This window comes from Eucyclogobius newberryi, unplaced genomic scaffold (genome assembly GCF_026437365.1).
Source record: "Eucyclogobius newberryi isolate DKJ021-1_F unplaced genomic scaffold, fEucNew1.0.hap1 SCAF_7, whole genome shotgun sequence".
Taxonomy (NCBI): Eukaryota; Metazoa; Chordata; class Actinopteri; order Gobiiformes; family Gobiidae; genus Eucyclogobius; species Eucyclogobius newberryi.
The window spans coordinates 5,884,340-5,902,787 of record NW_027316389.1 but is presented as its reverse complement, the minus strand read 5'-3'; the positions used below and the strand labels follow the sequence as shown (position 1 = coordinate 5,902,787).

General features: G+C 45.9%; 1 protein-coding gene across 1 annotated transcript in view; it reads left to right on the top strand.

Annotated features, from left to right (window-relative positions):
* Positions 1-18,448, top strand: part of glsl (glutaminase like) — a 20,827-nt gene extending 2,379 nt beyond the window's left edge. The window contains exons 4-15 of the mRNA XM_072435090.1: positions 1,311-1,474; positions 6,296-6,354; positions 6,575-6,622; positions 6,721-6,779; positions 7,264-7,330; positions 7,524-7,574; positions 13,605-13,781; positions 14,708-14,839; positions 15,932-16,024; positions 16,128-16,189; positions 17,121-17,261; positions 18,348-18,448. Of these exons, the coding sequence (XP_072291191.1) occupies positions 1,311-1,474; positions 6,296-6,354; positions 6,575-6,622; positions 6,721-6,779; positions 7,264-7,330; positions 7,524-7,574; positions 13,605-13,781; positions 14,708-14,839; positions 15,932-16,024; positions 16,128-16,189; positions 17,121-17,261; positions 18,348-18,447 (1,153 nt within the window). The 3' untranslated portion in view covers position 18,448. The remainder of the gene's footprint in view (positions 1-1,310; positions 1,475-6,295; positions 6,355-6,574; positions 6,623-6,720; positions 6,780-7,263; positions 7,331-7,523; positions 7,575-13,604; positions 13,782-14,707; positions 14,840-15,931; positions 16,025-16,127; positions 16,190-17,120; positions 17,262-18,347) is intronic.

The following is an 18,448-nucleotide window of genomic DNA, read 5'->3' as shown; positions in this document are numbered from 1 at the left end:
ATAAAACAGTGCAATATAAACAGTGCAATATGAATCATTGCAATATAAAACAGTGCAATATAAATCAGTGCAATAGGAATCTGTGCAATATGAACCAGTGCAATATGAATCAGTGCAATATGAACCAGTGCAATATGAATCAGTGCAATATAAAACAGTGCAATATAAATCAGTGCAATAGGAATCTGTGCAATATGAATCAGTGCAATATGAATCAGTGCAATAAGAATCAGTGCAATATAAAACAGTGCAATATGAATCAGTGCAATATAAAAAAGTGCAATATGAATCAGTGCAATATAAAACAGTGCAATATGAATCAGTGCAATATGAATCAGAGCAATATGAATCAGTGCAATATGAACCAGTGCAATATGAATCAGTGCAATATGAACCAGTGCAATATGAATCAGTGCAATATAAAACAGTGCAATATAAATCAGTGCAATAGGAATCTGTGCAATATGAATCAGTGCAATATGAATCAGTGCAATAAGAATCAGTGCAATATAAAACAGTGCAATATGAATCAGTGCAATATAAACAGTGCAATATGAATCAGTGCAATATGAATCAGAGCAATATGAATCAGTGCAATATGAACCAGTGCAATATGAACCAGTGCAATATGAATCAGTGCAATATGAATCAGTGCAATATGAATCAGTGCAATATAAAACAGTGCAATATAAAACAGTGCAATAGGAATCTGTGCAATATGAATCAGTGCAATATGAATCAGTGCAATAAGAATCAGTGCAATATAAAACAGTGCAATATGAATCAGTGCAATATGAATCAGAGCAATATGAATCAGTGCAATATGAATCAGTACAATATGAACCAGTGCAATATGAATCAGTGCAATATAAAACAGTGCAATATAAACAGTGCAATATGAATCATTGCAATATAAAACAGTGCAATATAAATCAGTGCAATAGGAATCTGTGCAATATGAATCAGTGCAATATGAATCAGTGCAATACGAATAAGTGCTTTTCTTTCTTCCTTTCATCTTTCGTCCCCTTCTCTCTCTTTATTTTATTTTATGTTATTTTATTAACCTTTATTTAACCAAGAACTCCCTGAGATCAAGACCTCTTTTGTGACCTGGGGCAACGTGAAAATATAACATCCATTTAAAAACATTTCAACATTTGAGAAAATAAACTCTCCCTCTATTTGTTTTTTTAAATCAAGCTGAACCCCCTCACTGAGTCCAGGAGCAGCACAGGACAAAGAGTTGACAATGGTGTGACAAGGAGGCTTCCTGTTGTGAATGTCTCTCTCCCTCTTCGCCCCTGCAGGTTGTCCCTGGGAGACTGGTCCAGCCCGGTCCTGCTCGGGGACGTGTCGTGGCCGCTGGTTTACGGCGTCGCGGTGGACGCGCTCGGAGCAGACCTGGTTCACAGATACGTCGGATTTGAAGAGTTTTCGCGATACGATTCTCCCTTCACCCTCAACAGAACAGGTCTCACATGTTTCTGTTCTCTTTATGTACAGTCACTCTGGAGTATAAGTCGCACCAGCCACGAAATGCATAATAGAGAAGAAAAAAACTTATATAAGTCGCACTGGAGTACAAGTCGCATTTTTTGGGGACATTTATTTAATGAAATCCAAGACCAAGAACAGACATTTCATCTTGAAATGCAGTTTAAAATAATAACAGATGAGAGAACATGGTGAATAGGTGTACGTATGCTAACGCTAACACCTTCAGCTACATGACGTATGCTAACGCTAACACCTTCAGCTACATGACGTATGCTAACGCTAACACCTTCGGGCTAGAGCAACGCCGGCGTCTGGTATGTGGACTGCCGCTTCTGTCCCAACGTCTTTGTTTTGTTAGTCGTTTCCATTGTTTTGTTTTGTTCCCGCGTCTCTGTGTTGTCTTCTGTCTACATCCCTGTTCCTTAACTTCATCGGACATTACTGCACCGTCCATCGCTCATCTCCTCCCTCACTCCTGGACTATCTACTGCCCTAGCCGCCAGCTAACAGCTGGCTTAACACCTGCGGAGGTCCGTCATGGTATCGCGGGGCCTCCCTGCCGTGCAGACAAGGTCTGGGGCAACCAACGCCACTCACTCCACCAGCTTCAACACCCGGTCCACTGCTGCTTTTTCACAACTCTCTGCCCACCAGCTTCTAGTTAACCAGCCTCTAGCCACCGCCAACATTCTAACTGGATTACTCTCATCTGCTGCTACGTTCCATCTCCTCCTCGGACTATCACTCCCACGCCTCCAGGCCACCGCTCCACCAACTTCTCGCCTACTCACCTACACCGCTGCTGACCTTCACCTCCTCAACCATAACCACCGTCTCCCAGCTGCTGCTGCCTCTGCAGCTAGCTCAGCTGGGATCCTTCGCCGGCCCCGCTACATCCACAGGGGCTCTGGTCTCTCCCATAACCAACACTCCAACGACGGCTCACCTATCCCCTCACTCTGGACTAGTTTTCGCCCCCCTGTCACCCCCACCTGCCGCACTGCCAACCTCAGCAACCTCCGCCCCCCCACCCCTGCGCCCCCATCCATCTCCGCGCCCCCATCCATCTCCCTTGCACTGCTGAACTGCCGCTCCCTCGCCAACAAATCACCTGTTATATCTGAACTGCTACTGGACAATAACATTGATCTGCTTCTCCTCTGTGAAACATGGCAACAGCCCCTGGACTTCTATGCTCTCAACCAAGCCACTCCCTCCAACTACACTTACACTGCCAAACCCCGCCTCTCCGGGCGTGGGGGAGGTCTTGCTGTTATTCATAAAAAATCTACATCCATCACTGAACTGAACCTCAACCTTCCATCCATCTCATCATTTGAATACCTCGCCTTCTCCCTCCCCAACTCTATCACCGCTATCCTGATCTATCGTCCCCCAAAGCCCCACCCCTCTTTCCTCACTGAATTGTCTGAACTCCTCACCATCGCATCCTCTCTCTCTGCCCGCCTCCTACTCACTGGTGACTTCAACATCCACATTGACTGCCCCAACGCCCCACTGACATCCGACTTCCTCTCTCTCCTGGACTGCTTCCATCTCACCCAACATATTGACTTCCCCACCCATACCAAAGGCCACACTCTGGACTTAGTCTGTTCCTCTCTCCTACCCATATCTAAGCCCCACCCCCTCCCCTTCCCACTCTCTGATCATCTCTGCATCCTTTTCTCCGCCCCCCTACCCTCGCCCCACAACCCCAAAAAACGCACCATCACCTACCGCAATATCAAGTCAGTCAACCCCCTCACGCTCTCCCAGCTCATATCCTCTGCTTTCCCCCCTGACTCCCCCCCCTCTTCCCCCGACGACTATGCTGTCATGCTCAACACCACCCTCTCCGACTCCCTTGACTCCCTAGCCCCCTGGAAAACCTCCTCCGTCTCATACATCAACCCCGCCCCCTGGTACACCCCTGAACTCCGCACCATGAAGCAGACTGGCCGCCAACTCGAACGACTCCTCAAAAGAACCCGCCTCACCGTCCACGCCGAAGCTTTCAAATTACACATCTCCTCCTACCGTGACGCTCTCCAAGCCGCCAAATCTGCCCACCTCTCCACCCTCATCAACAGCTCCCACCGGAGCCCTCGCACCCTGTTCTCCACCGTCAACAAGCTGCTCCAGCCACCGGACATCACTCCACCCTCCTCCCCTGACCTCTGCAACTCTTTCCTCCTTGCCTTCAATGACAAAATTTCCAAAATCAACAGCTCCATGACTGCCGTCTCCATTAACTCCATCACCACCCCCACCCCTGCCCCTCCTCTCCCTGACCACCCACCCTTCCCTCCCCTCACCACCTTCTCCTCTGTTAACTCCTCTCATATCATAGACCTCATCACCGCTTCCAAAACCACCACCTGCTCTCTCGACCCCCTCCCAACGAATCTAACCAAGGCCTGCCTCCCTGCTCTCATCCCCCATCTCACCACCCTCTTCAACCAGTCTTTATCCCTCGGCCATGTTCCTTCCATCTACAAACTGGCCTCCATCACCCCCATCCTCAAAAAACCCACCCTAGACTCCGCCAACCTCTCCAACTACCGCCCCATCTCCAACCTGCCGTTCCTCTCAAAAACGCTGGAACGCATCGTCGCCGCCCAACTTCACACCCACCTCCAGTCAAACAACCTCTATGAACCCCTCCAATCTGGCTTCCGCCCACTTCACAGCACTGAAACAGCCCTGGTCAAAGTACTCAACGATCTCCTCACCTCTGCAGACTCCGGGGCCCTCAACATCCTGTTACTACTAGACCTCAGCGCAGCCTTTGACACTATAAACCATTCCATCCTCCTACAAAGGCTGCGCCAACTGGGTGTTGAGGGCTCTGCACTTGACTGGCTCACATCCTACCTCACCAACAGGCAAGAGTTCATTTCCCTCTCCGGTCACTCATCCACCCTCTCCCCAGTAACGCAGGGGGTCCCCCAGGGCTCAGTCCTCGGCCCCCTCCTCTTCATCTGCTACATCTTCCCCCTTGGTCACATCCTCCGCCAACTCAACCTGGACTTTCACTGCTACGCTGACGACACCCAGATATACCTCACCACCAAATCCACCCAAAACCCTCCCCTCAGCCACATCCAAACCTGCATCTCTACAATAAAATCATGGCTCACTCTCAACTTCCTCAAACTGAACAGTGACAAAACAGAGCTCCTCCTCATTGGCACCAAATCCACTCTCAATAAAACTGGTCCCTTTTCACTCAGCATCGACACCTCGACCATCACCCCCTCTACCCTGGTACGCAATCTCGGTGTCATCATGGACCCCACCCTCTCCTTCACTCCCCATGTCAGCCACATTGTCAAGACCTCATACTTCCACCTCCGCCGCATCGCCAAAATCCGACACTGCCTCACCCTCCCCGCTGCTGAATCCCTCATCCATGCCTTCATCTCCTCCCGCCTTGACTACTGCAACTCCCTCCTCACTGGCATCTCCTCCCATTCCCTCCACAGACTCCAAATGGTCCAAAACTCTGCTGCCCGCCTCCTCACCCACACCCGGTCCCGTGATCACATCACTCCCGTTCTCCGCTCTCTCCATTGGCTCCCCATCAAGCAGCGCATAAACTTTAAAATACTCCTCCTCACCTTCAAAGCCCTTCACCACCTTGCCCCCCCCTACCTGTCTGACCTCCTCATCCCCCACCGCCCCACCCGAGCTCTCCGATCCTCCTCCTCTCTCACCCTGACTGCACCAACATCCCGACTCAAAACTTTTGGCGACAGAGCATTCTCCCGAACAGCACCCCGACTCTGGAACTCCCTCCCCCAACCTGTCCGCCACTCTCCCTCACTCACAACATTCAAATCCCGCCTAAAAACATACCTCTTCACCCAAGCCTATGACCTCCCCTACCCCTAGCCTCCTCTACCCCATTGCCTACACTTCTACCCCCTGTTACATCCCCATCTTTTTCTCTCTACTTCTTCTGTCTTGTTCATTTTATCTGTATATTAATGTGTATTGTACGTGTTGTCCCCCCTGTCTGTAAATACCCCCCCCCTTTTTTTTATTATGTTCAGCGTCTTTGGGTCACTGAAAAGCGCTATATAAATAAAAGTTATTATTATTATTATTATTATTACATGACTTATGCTAACGCTAACACCTTCAGCTACATGACGTATGCTAACGCTAACACCTTCAGCTACATGACGTATGCTAACGCTAACACCTTCAGCTACATGAGGCACAGACAGAACTGTGGTAAGTGTCTGGTATGTTAACGTAACATATGAACAGTTATTCAGATAACTATAGCATAAAGAACATGCTAACAAGTTTAGCAAAGCATCAGTTTGACCCCAAATCACTAAATCCATTGAATTCTTCTTCCTCTGTGTCACTTCTAAACAACTTCACAAACTCCAGAGGAAGAGGAAGAGCAGATTCTTCTTCTGCGTCGCTTAGAGCCTAGAGCGCCCTCTTGTGGTCGTCAGTGTGAAAATAATCAACATGTGAAATGCAGTTGCCAGTGTGAAAATAACTAACAAAATTATAAATAATGTGTTAATAATATCACATATAAGTCGCACGGCCAAACTATGAAAAAAGGTGCAACTTATAGTCCGGAAAATACGGTATTTAAAGCTAACAGTCTATGATATCGCACATTGACATTTGTTGTGCAGGTCTTCCAGGAAACACGAGGTCTAGAAGAGAAGAGACGTTTAGATGTGACGAGACGTGACATAAAAAGGACATAAAACGTGACATTTTTGTGTAAAAGGTTAAATTCGTCTCTACTTTTTGTTCGTAGGAATCCCTCACACGCCCTTGACTGAGACAGGAGCCATCGTTACAACTTCACTCTTACAAGTAACTCTCTTTTTAAGCACATTTTGACTCATTCATCAATTTAAGACAACGATATCCGCTCTCGAAATGTTTAAATATTTTGGCGCGATCGTTGTTTTTAGTCCTAACACCGTCGTCTGTGGTTTTCTCAATTGTCTTATTCGTCGTCGTATTTATTTCGCTTTTTGCTGGTTTTGTCACAACTGCAACTATTTACGCATTTACTTTTTTGTGTCCGAAGCTGGAGGCTGGACGTGTCTGCGCAGAGGAAGAGGAGAAGTACGATTCAGTGAGAGATTAAGATGAAATATTCTGAAATAATGTCATAGATTTGAACAAAAACATGCTCTTTACGCGCCATTCTCTCGTCGTTTTTGCCTGTTTTAGGTGCTGAATGTGATCAAAAGACTGTGCAACAAGGAACATGCCAACCTCAACTGCACCAGGTACTTCAGATATATGTGTATTTGTAATATAAACCGTATTTTCTGGACTATAAGTCGCACCAGCCAAAAAATGCATAATAGAAAAGAAAAAAACACACATATAAGTCACACTGGAGTATGAAATGCAATTGCAAGTCTGAAAATAACAAATACTATCACATGTAAATCGCTCCGGAGTATAAGTATACGTATAATTACAAACATAAGTATAAGTCACACCCCAACCAAAACTATGAAAAAAGGTGCGACTTATAGTTCAGAAAATACGGTAGTTTGAGTGCTCACAGACCGGTTGTTCATTGAAGTAGAGGAGCAGAAATACTGACTGAAGTGAGAGTATTGTGACTTTAAAATGATCCGTAAAAGTAGAAATACCACGCAATAAACATGTGTATAATGGACCAAATGCAAGATATATTCTGTGTGTACTTCTACTTTACTATTCCACGTTACTATTTGAAAATGTGTGTCTTTTGTGTTCTAGTTACAACAGCAGCAGAGACTCGAGCGTCCGACTGTCAGCGCTGTCCTTCTTTCTGCAGGAGAAAAAGGTGAAGGCTTTTTAAGTCACTCTTAACCTGTATTTACTTTAGTTTGTATTTACTTTGTTTGTATTTACTCTGTTTGTATTTACTTTGTTTGTATTTACTCTGTTTGTATTTACTCTGTTTGTATTTACTCTGTCTGTATTTACTCTGTTTGTATTTACTTTGTTTGTATTTGTCTGCATTGTTCCGTCTTCAGTGCTTTCCAGACAAAGTGGACGTTAACGCTGCACTGGATCTGATGCTGCAGGTGAAACTGCTGTTTATGTTCCTGGAGTCACCAGCAGAGGGAGACACCGGGACCGAGCTGCTGAACTTTTTTACACTTCAGCCTAACAAGGGCGGGTCAAATGCAAAGACACTAAAGCCTTATACAGAGGGGCGGGTCAAATGCAAAGACACTAAAGCCTTATACAGAGAGGGGCGGGTCAAATGCAGACACTAAAGCCTTATACAGAGAGGGGCGGGTCAAATGCAGACACTAAAGCCTTATACAGAGAGGGGCGGGTCAAATGCAAAGACACTAACGCCTTATACAGAGAGGGGCGGGTCAAATGCAAAGACACTAACGCCTTATACAGAGAGGGGCGGGTCAAATGCAAAGACACTAAAGCCTTATACAGAGAGGGGCAGGTCAAATGCAAAGACACTAAAGCCTTATACAGAGAGGGGCGGGTCAAATGCAAAGACACTAAAGCCTTATACAGAGAGGGGCGGGTCAAATGCAAAGACACTAACGCCTTATACAGAGAGGGGCGGGTCAAATGCAAAGACACTAAAGCCTTATACAGAGAGGGGCAGGTCAAATGCAAAGACACTAAAGCCTTATACAGAGAGGGGCGGGTCAAATGCAGACACTAACGCCTTATACAGAGAGGGGCGGGTCAAATGCAAAGACACTAACGCCTTATACAGAGAGGGGCGGGTCAAATGCAAAGACACTAAAGCCTTATACAGAGAGGGGCGGGTCAAATGCAAAGACACTAAAGCCTTATACAGAGAGGGGCGGGTCAAATGCAGACACTAACGCCTTATACAGAGAGGGGCGGGTCAAATGCAGACACTAACGCCTTATACAGAGAGGGGCGGGTCAAATGCAGACACTAACGCCTTATACAGAGAGGGGCGGGTCAAATGCAAAGACACTAACGCCTTATACAGAGAGGGGCGGGTCAAATGCAAAGACACTAAAGCCTTATACAGAGAGGGGCGGGTCAAATGCAAAGACACTAAAGCCTTATACAGAGAGGGGCGGGTCAAATGCAGACACTAACGCCTTATACAGAGAGGGGCGGGTCAAATGCAGACACTAACGCCTTATACAGAGAGGGGCGGGTCAAATGCAGACACTAACGCCTTATACAGAGAGGGGCGGGTCAAATGCAGACACTAAAGCCTTATACAGAGAGGGGCGGGTCAAATGCAGACACTAAAGCCTTATACAGAGAGGGGCGGGTCAAATGCAAAGACACTAAAGCCTTATACAGAGAGGGGCGGGTCAAATGCAAAGACACTAAAGCCTTATACAGAGAGGGGCGGGTCAAATGCAAAGACACTAAAGCCTTATACAGAGAGGGGCGGGTCAAATGCAAAGACACTAAAGCCTTATACAGAGAGGGGCGGGTCAAATGCAAAGACACTAAAGCCTTATACAGAGAGGGGCGGGTCAAATGCAAAGACACTAAAGCCTTATACAGAGAGGGGCGGGTCAAATGCAAAGACACTAACGCCTTATACAGAGAGGGGCGGGTCAAATGCAAAGACACTAAAGCCTTATACAGAGAGGGGCGGGTCAAATGCAAAGACACTAAAGCCTTATACAGAGAGGGGCGGGTCAAATGCAGACACTAACGCCTTATACAGAGAGGGGCGGGTCAAATGCAGACACTAACGCCTTATACAGAGAGGGGCGGGTCAAATGCAGACACTAACGCCTTATACAGAGAGGGGCGGGTCAAATGCAGACACTAAAGCCTTATACAGAGAGGGGCGGGTCAAATGCAGACACTAAAGCCTTATACAGAGAGGGGCGGGTCAAATGCAAAGACACTAAAGCCTTATACAGAGAGGGGCGGGTCAAATGCAAAGACACTAACGCCTTATACAGAGAGGGGCGGGTCAAATGCAAAGACACTAAAGCCTTATACAGAGAGGGGCGGGTCAAATGCAAAGACACTAAAGCCTTATACAGAGAGGGGCGGGTCAAATGCAAAGACACTAAAGCCTTATACAGAGAGGGGCGGGTCAAATGCAAAGACACTAAAGCCTTATACAGAGAGGGGCGGGTCAAATGCAAAGACACTAAAGCCTTATACAGAGAGGGGCGGGTCAAATGCAAAGACACTAACGCCTTATACAGAGAGGGGCGGGTCAAATGCAAAGACACTAAAGCCTTATACAGAGAGGGGCGGGTCAAATGCAAAGACACTAAAGCCTTATACAGAGAGGGGCGGGTCAAATGCAAAGACACTAAAGCCTTATACAGAGAGGGGCGGGTCAAATGCAAAGACACTAACGCCTTATACAGAGAGGGGCGGGTCAAATGCAAAGACACTAAAGCCTTATACAGAGAGGGGCAGGTCAAATGCAAAGACACTAAAGCCTTATACAGAGAGGGGCGGGTCAAATGCAGACACTAACGCCTTATACAGAGAGGGGCGGGTCAAATGCAAAGACACTAACGCCTTATACAGAGAGGGGCGGGTCAAATGCAAAGACACTAAAGCCTTATACAGAGAGGGGCGGGTCAAATGCAAAGACACTAAAGCCTTATACAGAGAGGGGCGGGTCAAATGCAGACACTAACGCCTTATACAGAGAGGGGCGGGTCAAATGCAGACACTAACGCCTTATACAGAGAGGGGCGGGTCAAATGCAGACACTAACGCCTTATACAGAGAGGGGCGGGTCAAATGCAAAGACACTAACGCCTTATACAGAGAGGGGCGGGTCAAATGCAAAGACACTAAAGCCTTATACAGAGAGGGGCGGGTCAAATGCAAAGACACTAAAGCCTTATACAGAGAGGGGCGGGTCAAATGCAGACACTAACGCCTTATACAGAGAGGGGCGGGTCAAATGCAGACACTAACGCCTTATACAGAGAGGGGCGGGTCAAATGCAGACACTAACGCCTTATACAGAGAGGGGCGGGTCAAATGCAGACACTAAAGCCTTATACAGAGAGGGGCGGGTCAAATGCAGACACTAAAGCCTTATACAGAGAGGGGCGGGTCAAATGCAAAGACACTAAAGCCTTATACAGAGAGGGGCGGGTCAAATGCAAAGACACTAAAGCCTTATACAGAGAGGGGCGGGTCAAATGCAAAGACACTAAAGCCTTATACAGAGAGGGGCGGGTCAAATGCAAAGACACTAAAGCCTTATACAGAGAGGGGCGGGTCAAATGCAAAGACACTAAAGCCTTATACAGAGAGGGGCGGGTCAAATGCAAAGACACTAAAGCCTTATACAGAGAGGGGCGGGTCAAATGCAAAGACACTAACGCCTTATACAGAGAGGGGCGGGTCAAATGCAAAGACACTAAAGCCTTATACAGAGAGGGGCGGGTCAAATGCAAAGACACTAAAGCCTTATACAGAGAGGGGCGGGTCAAATGCAGACACTAACGCCTTATACAGAGAGGGGCGGGTCAAATGCAGACACTAACGCCTTATACAGAGAGGGGCGGGTCAAATGCAGACACTAACGCCTTATACAGAGAGGGGCGGGTCAAATGCAGACACTAAAGCCTTATACAGAGAGGGGCGGGTCAAATGCAGACACTAAAGCCTTATACAGAGAGGGGCGGGTCAAATGCAAAGACACTAAAGCCTTATACAGAGAGGGGCGGGTCAAATGCAAAGACACTAACGCCTTATACAGAGAGGGGCGGGTCAAATGCAAAGACACTAAAGCCTTATACAGAGAGGGGCGGGTCAAATGCAAAGACACTAAAGCCTTATACAGAGAGGGGCGGGTCAAATGCAAAGACACTAAAGCCTTATACAGAGAGGGGCGGGTCAAATGCAAAGACACTAAAGCCTTATACAGAGAGGGGCGGGTCAAATGCAAAGACACTAAAGCCTTATACAGAGAGGGGCGGGTCAAATGCAAAGACACTAAAGCCTTAAGGCCCATACACACCGCGGCGGCCGAATCGCGCCCGACGCAGAAGTTAAGACGCCTGTACATTTGAAGATAAGCGCCCCGGACTCACGTCCGTAAAATACACTCAGCAGCAGACGTGCGTCCGAGTCGTCCTGCACATGCTCAGTGGAGTCGTCCTGCACATGCTTAGTGGAGTCGAGTCGTCCTGCACATGCTCAGTGGAGTCGTCCTGCACATGCTCAGTGGAGTCGTCCTGCACGTGCTCAGTGGAGTCGTCCTGCACGTGCTCAGTGGAGTCGAGTCGTCCTGCACGTGCTCAGTGGAGTCGAGTCGTCCTGCACGTGCTCAGTGGAGTCGAGTCGTCCTGCACGTGCTCAGTGGAGTCGAGTCGTCCTGCACATGCTCAGTGGAGTCGAGTCGTCCTGCACGTGCTCAGTGGAGTCGAGTCGTCCTGCACGTGCTCAGTGGAGTCGAGTCGTCCTGCACATGCTCAGTGGAGTCGAGTCGTCCTGCACGTGCTCAGTGGAGTCGAGTCGTCCTGCACATGCTCAGTGGAGTCGAGTCGTCCTGCACATGCTCAGTGGAGTCGTCCTGCACGTGCTCAGTGGAGTCGAGTCGTCCTGCACGTGCTCAGTGGAGTCGAGTCGTCCTGCACGTGCTCAGTGGAGTCGAGTCGTCCTGCACATGCTCAGTGGAGTCGAGTCGTCCTGCACGTGCTCAGTGGAGTCGAGTCGTCCTGCACGTGCTCAGTGGAGTCGAGTCGTCCTGCACATGCTCAGTGGAGTCGAGTCGTCCTGCACGTGCTCAGTGGAGTCGAGTCGTCCTGCACGTGCTCAGTGGAGTCGAGTCGTCCTGCACATGCTCAGTGGAGTCGAGTCGTCCTGCACGTGCTCAGTGGAGTCGAGTCGTCCTGCACGTGCTCAGTGGAGTCGAGTCGTCCTGCACATGCTCAGTGGAGTCGAGTCGTCCTGCACGTGCTCAGTGGAGTCGAGTCGTCCTGCACGTGCTCAGTGGAGTCGAGTCGTCCTGCACGTGCTCAGTGGAGTCGAGTCGTCCTGCACGTGCTCAGTGGAGTCGAGTCGTCCTGCACATGCTCAGTGGAGTCGAGTCGTCCTGCACGTGCTCAGTGGAGTCGAGTCGTCCTGCACGTGCTCAGTGGAGTCGAGTCGTCCTGCACGTGCTCAGTGGAGTCGAGTCGTCCTGCACGTGCTCAGTGGAGTCGAGTCGTCCTGCACGTGCTCAGTGGAGTCGAGTCGTCCTGCACGTGCTCAGTGGAGTCGAGTCGTCCTGCACATGCTCAGTGGAGTCGAGTCGTCCTGCACGTGCTCAGTGGAGTCGAGTCGTCCTGCACATGCTCAGTGGAGTCGAGTCGTCCTGCACGTGCTCAGTGGAGTCGAGTCGTCCTGCACGTGCTCAGTGGAGTCGAGTCGTCCTGCACGTGCTCAGTGGAGTCGAGTCGTCCTGCACGTGCTCAGTGGAGTCGAGTCGTCCTGCACATGCTCAGTGGAGGAGTTGTGCTGTGCCGCTTTTCTCGTTGTGTAAATGGAGTTTAATGTTGGACCATGGCTTTGGTTTATTAACTTTACAAAGTCCAAAAGTGGAGGTGATGGGCCCCGGGGCCCGTCTGGGACCCGCATGTACTTCAGAGCTGAGCAGAGTTTAGTCAATGTCATTATTTGCTCCAAGAGCTGCGTCTTAAGGATTTTTTTTTATCTTGCGGGTTTGTTTTGGGTCTTTTTCCGGGTCGTGCGTGCCGGCCGCTTTGGGCGCTTCGGGCGCCTCATACGCGCCCAAAGCGGCGCGAGCGTACGAGAACGCACCAATCGCGCCGCTAAAAAGAAGAAATCGCGCTGCGGGAAACGCAGGACGCGCTCGACGCACGTTTACATAGACTTTGAATGTAAACTGGACGCTTCGGCCGCCGCGGTCTGTAACTCCCTTTATACAGAGAGGGGCGGGTCAAATGCACTTCCTATAAGTTCTGTTCTTTTCCTCTGGATCTACCTGCGTTGCATCAATGAAATTTCCCCATGTGAGACAATAAAGGATTATCTGATCTGATCTGATCTGATCTGATCTGATCTGATCTGATCTTAAATGCACAGACACTAAAGCCTTATACAGAGATACTGAAGGGCGGGTCAAATGCTACGTTTATGTTTTTGCCCAGTGTTCATCCACAGAAGTGACGTGTGAGTCCGGGGCAGCAATGGCCGCCTCGCTGGCCAACGGGGGCCTCTGTCCGCTGTCATGTGACCAGGTCCTATCTCCCGCGGCAACCAGGTCCCTCCTCTCAGTGATGCAGACGGCCGGGCTCAAGCACAACTCCACCGCCTTTCACTTCAAGGTCTGAGCTCACTTAGAACGCCAACAAAGTCAACAAAATATAATTAAATATGTTTCACTTGCACACAAAGGACACAACAGCTCAATAAATAACAATATGGAAATGAAAGGCCACATATTACGCATTAATAAAAGGCAATTTGAAGGCCGAAATGCTCGAAGAAAACACACAAGAGTCTGTCGATAACGTATTGTCTTCAAAACGCAGCATTTCCAGCTGTGACAGAATAATCCAGGGGAAGTTGAAACGGAGTGATTTCTGAGCTTCGTGAACAGGATTTCAAAGACACGAGAGAACGATGCTCGAAAACGGTTAAAAAGCTCAACAAAAAAGTCAATTTCACACAATATTTGTCCTTTTTTAATGTGCTCGGATGTGTCGCACAAAACGTGGATGAAACATAAGCGTGCAGAAAGGATACTCTTGTCTCCTGCTTTTATTAGCTCAATATTCTGATTTAAAAAAACAACTGTGATATTACCGTATTTTCTGGACTATAAGTCGCACCAGCCAAAAAATGCATAATAGAGAAGGAAAAAACATATATAAGTTGCACTGGAGTATGAAATGTGGTTGCAAGTGTGAAAATAACAAATAATGTCACATATAAGTCGCTCCAGAGTATAAGTATATAAGTATAAGTCGCACCCCGGCCAAAACTATGAAAAAAGACTTATAGTCCTAAAATACTGTAAACATTTTTCAATAAGTCGCCCACCTGTAAATAAGCGCAAATAGAACAGTATTTTAAATTCACAAACATATATAAACAAGGGTATGTCATGTTGTTGTGTCCTTGGGCAAACCGATGTCTGTGTTTCCTTGTTACCGTGACGATGACGCCTAAAGAGTGAGGAAGTAAAGTGTAAAATGGAGGTCTTTCTCTCCCTGATATCGCCTTCGCTCTCTGCTTTGCTTGTTTCCAGACCTCGGTCCCTGCGGCCTCCAGTTCCCAGGGTGCTTTGCTGGCGGTGGTCCCCGGGGTCTTGGGGCTGATGGCCTTTTCTCCAGAGACGGACCCCTGCGGAACCCCCTGGAGGGCGCTGCACTTCTGCCAGGTACAAAAGATACTTGTGCGACATTCACACTTTAGGAACCTTTTCCAGTTCCTCAAGTGTTTATTTTATTTAGTTCTTGTCCCCGTTTGATGCTAGTAGTGACAAGGGACCGGGACCACAGTTTGGGGACCAGGACCCTTGTGGTCAGCGCCAGTATTACAACACCAGCTTTGTTAGAAATCATTTTTCATTCATTTTCGAACCATGAAAGGCGCTGTACAAATACAATCTTACTTACTTGGACATAATAAATATACAAAAATACAGTTCTTCATTAGTAAGTAGAAACAAAAATATGAATTGTTGAATTAGTTGTGTTTTATTGTTAATTTAATTGTTTGTTTGAGCGTGTTGTTTGAGCGTGTTGTGCCGGTTAAAGAGCTAAAAAAGGAGTAAATCGAAGGCATAAAGTACCCCACTTAAGGGAATACTAATATTTAAATTTGTTGATATTTAATTCTAAGCCTGATTTATTAAACACCAAATAAAGAGGAACTGAAAAAGAGTATTTTTTATAAAGAGTATTATTTCACGCAGATTTAAAGTGACGTATGACAGTTGACTTTATTTGGTGTGTTTATACTTGTTGTACATATAAATTATAGTTTTACACCGATCGACCAGGTATTTGTGGAGAAAAGTTGAAAAATATGTGGAAAATGACAGGAAGTGACATCACACCAGGGACACTCCAGTCAAAGTTTTACGTACAGTTGACACAAAAGAAACAACTTTTTTGACTCTCTAAACATTAATTCAACAAAATAAAGTAGCTCTCATATATTTTTATTTGTGAATAAGTGTTTAATGGGTAATTTTCCTAGTGTGATGTCATCAATTGCAAACAGGAAGTTACATTGTAAATCTAAAAATAACAGTTATTTAATGTTCCACGCTGAACACATGCTAATTTAAAACCAATAAGACCCTCTTTCGGCCACTTAAATACACTTTTTGTCACTCTATTTTTGGATGTATTGTTTGTTTGTATTATTGTTTGTTTGTATTATTGTTTGTTTGTATTATTGTTTGTTTGTATTATTGTTTGTTTGTATTATTGTTTGGATGTTCACGTGTTATAATCCTCTGCAGGAGTTGGTGATCCGGTTCCAGTTGCACCGCTTCGACATCCGGACCCCGTTCAGACAGGTCCTGGCCTACAGACAGTGGAAGTCCGAGTCCGAGGTGAGTCCGGAGGGCCGACCCGGGACCCGGCGCTCGACCCGGGACCCGCTCTGTAATCTGTGTGTTGACCGTCTCTCTCTCTGTGGATGTGACCCCGCCTCAGGGATATCAGATCATGAACCTGCTGCTGGCGGCGTTTAAGGCGGACGTCCAGGCGCTCAGGAGGTGAGGGACTGAAACGTCTCCATCAGAACTAACGATTCGGTCATTCTCTTTTCACCTTTTGTCCCGGTTTGAGCCCGAAGAGTCCTGACGTGAACCCGGATGTGTCAAATGGCCAAACTTGCACATATTTGGGACGTAAATCATAAATATGTAAAGGGTCAGAGCGAGGTTTAAAGTGCCCCCTACAGGTCGGACCACTCATTGAAATAATATACAGTTAAGATAAATGTTATTTGAATTTTACTAAATAATAATATATTTTTTTTAATTTCAGAATAGCTCATCTTTGGGTTTATAATTTCACTTCCTGTTTGCAATTGATGACATCACACTAGGAAATTACCCAGCAATTTGACAATTAAAAACATATATTAGAATGACTTTATTTAGTTTAATTATTGTTTACAGGGTCAAAAAAGTTGTTTCTTTTGTGTCAATTCTGCATAAACTTTGTCTGGAATGAGTGTCCCTGGTGTGATGTCACTTCCTGTCATTTTCTACAGACTTTTCCAACGTTTCCTCCACAAATACCTGCTCGATTGATGTAAAACTATAATATATATGTACAACAGGTATAAATACACAAAATAAAGTCAACATTAGAAAATCATAAAACCTGTCATACGTCACTTTAATGTCACATATTAGATTAAAAAAACATTTATAAAGGGATTAATAAACATCTTTTTCAGTATTTGAATGATATAGATGTGACGCAAAAATGCAAAAATGGCCTTCATTTCTTTAAATAAATCAGGTTTAGAATGAAATATTAACAAATCCTTCTGTATAAGTAAGTTTAAGATGAGACATTTTGCTGTTTCTTAGACGTTACAATGTCCCATACAAAGCTACTGTACATAACTGGATTAAATGAAATAATAAAACATATTTCCATGTAGATAAACCGCGTTCCCTCTCCGTATTTCAGGTACTTTCTGTCCGGCGTGGACGTTAACTCGGTGGACTACGACGGGCGCTCGGCTCTTCACGTCGCCGCGGCCGAAGGTCATGTGGAGGTCGTCCGCTTCCTGCTGGAAAACGCCGGGGCAAACGCTCATCTGAGAGACAGGTCGGCAACTCAGAATTCCCACCGATTTTCCCCAAAACAAGAGAAAAACGACCCGAATTAAACGTAAAGCTGCTTTTGAACCCTCTGGAATCGACTGTGGGCGGTTTGTGCTGATTATTACACGTTTTCTTTCCTTTTTTCGAATAGATAAAAGTGTTCAAAGCAGAAAGTTGTGGCTGATAGTGACAATCGCAACAATATTCGTCTTTATAAAATGACATAAATGTGGTAAAATGTGTCTGTGAGAGTCAAATATTGTGAAAATGTAATGGTTGAAACAAGAAATGGATTTGAATCGTTGAAAGAAGATGTTTTATGATGTTTTATGATGTTTTATGTTCAAATGTGTTCTTCATCTTGGTCAAATTCAGTAAAAATGTCATATCCACGAGCCAAACCAAACTAATCGATTCATTAAAAGAGTATTAGCAAGATTAATCCATTGGCAAAATAATCGTTTGTCGTGGAGCCATTCTTATCTCAAAAGTGCACGGAATTTTACAGAATTTAGTTATTTGAATTTGAACTCTTTTTTGCAAATATTCATATTGTAGAAAAAGTACTTCATTTTATTACATTGCATTAACTTCAAAATATACATCTGAGTCAGTCCAAACCACAAATTGGAAACTACTTTTGATTATTATCACTGTTGGTAAGAATATTGTTGGTATTTAGTTGAATGCTGAATATTTTCTAACATGTTGTTCAGTTACATTATTATATATTATTATTATTACATTATTATATATTATACAGCACTTTATTCTGAATACTTTCATGTTAATATTATTAATCCTTTAATTTATTTGATGGCATAATTCAGGCATATTTACATTTTAATTAATGTGAGCTGTCCCTGAAATAAAATGAATAAAATGAATAAAATGAATAAAATGAATAAAATGAATAAAATGAATAAAATGAATAAAATGAATAAAATGGAATACATACATAAATAAATAAATACATACATGAATAACCACATACATAAATAAATAAATAAATAAATACTGTCACTGCTGGATTACAGTTTTGAATGAAGTCAGTGTCCCATGTGTTGATGTAGTTGCGTGCTGTGTCCAGATGGGGGAGCTCTCCGCTGCACGAGGCTCGCAGACACAACAGAGAAGCTGCAGTCCTGATGCTACAGAAGGCTTCAGATGACTCAGCCCCCCTGTCCTGAG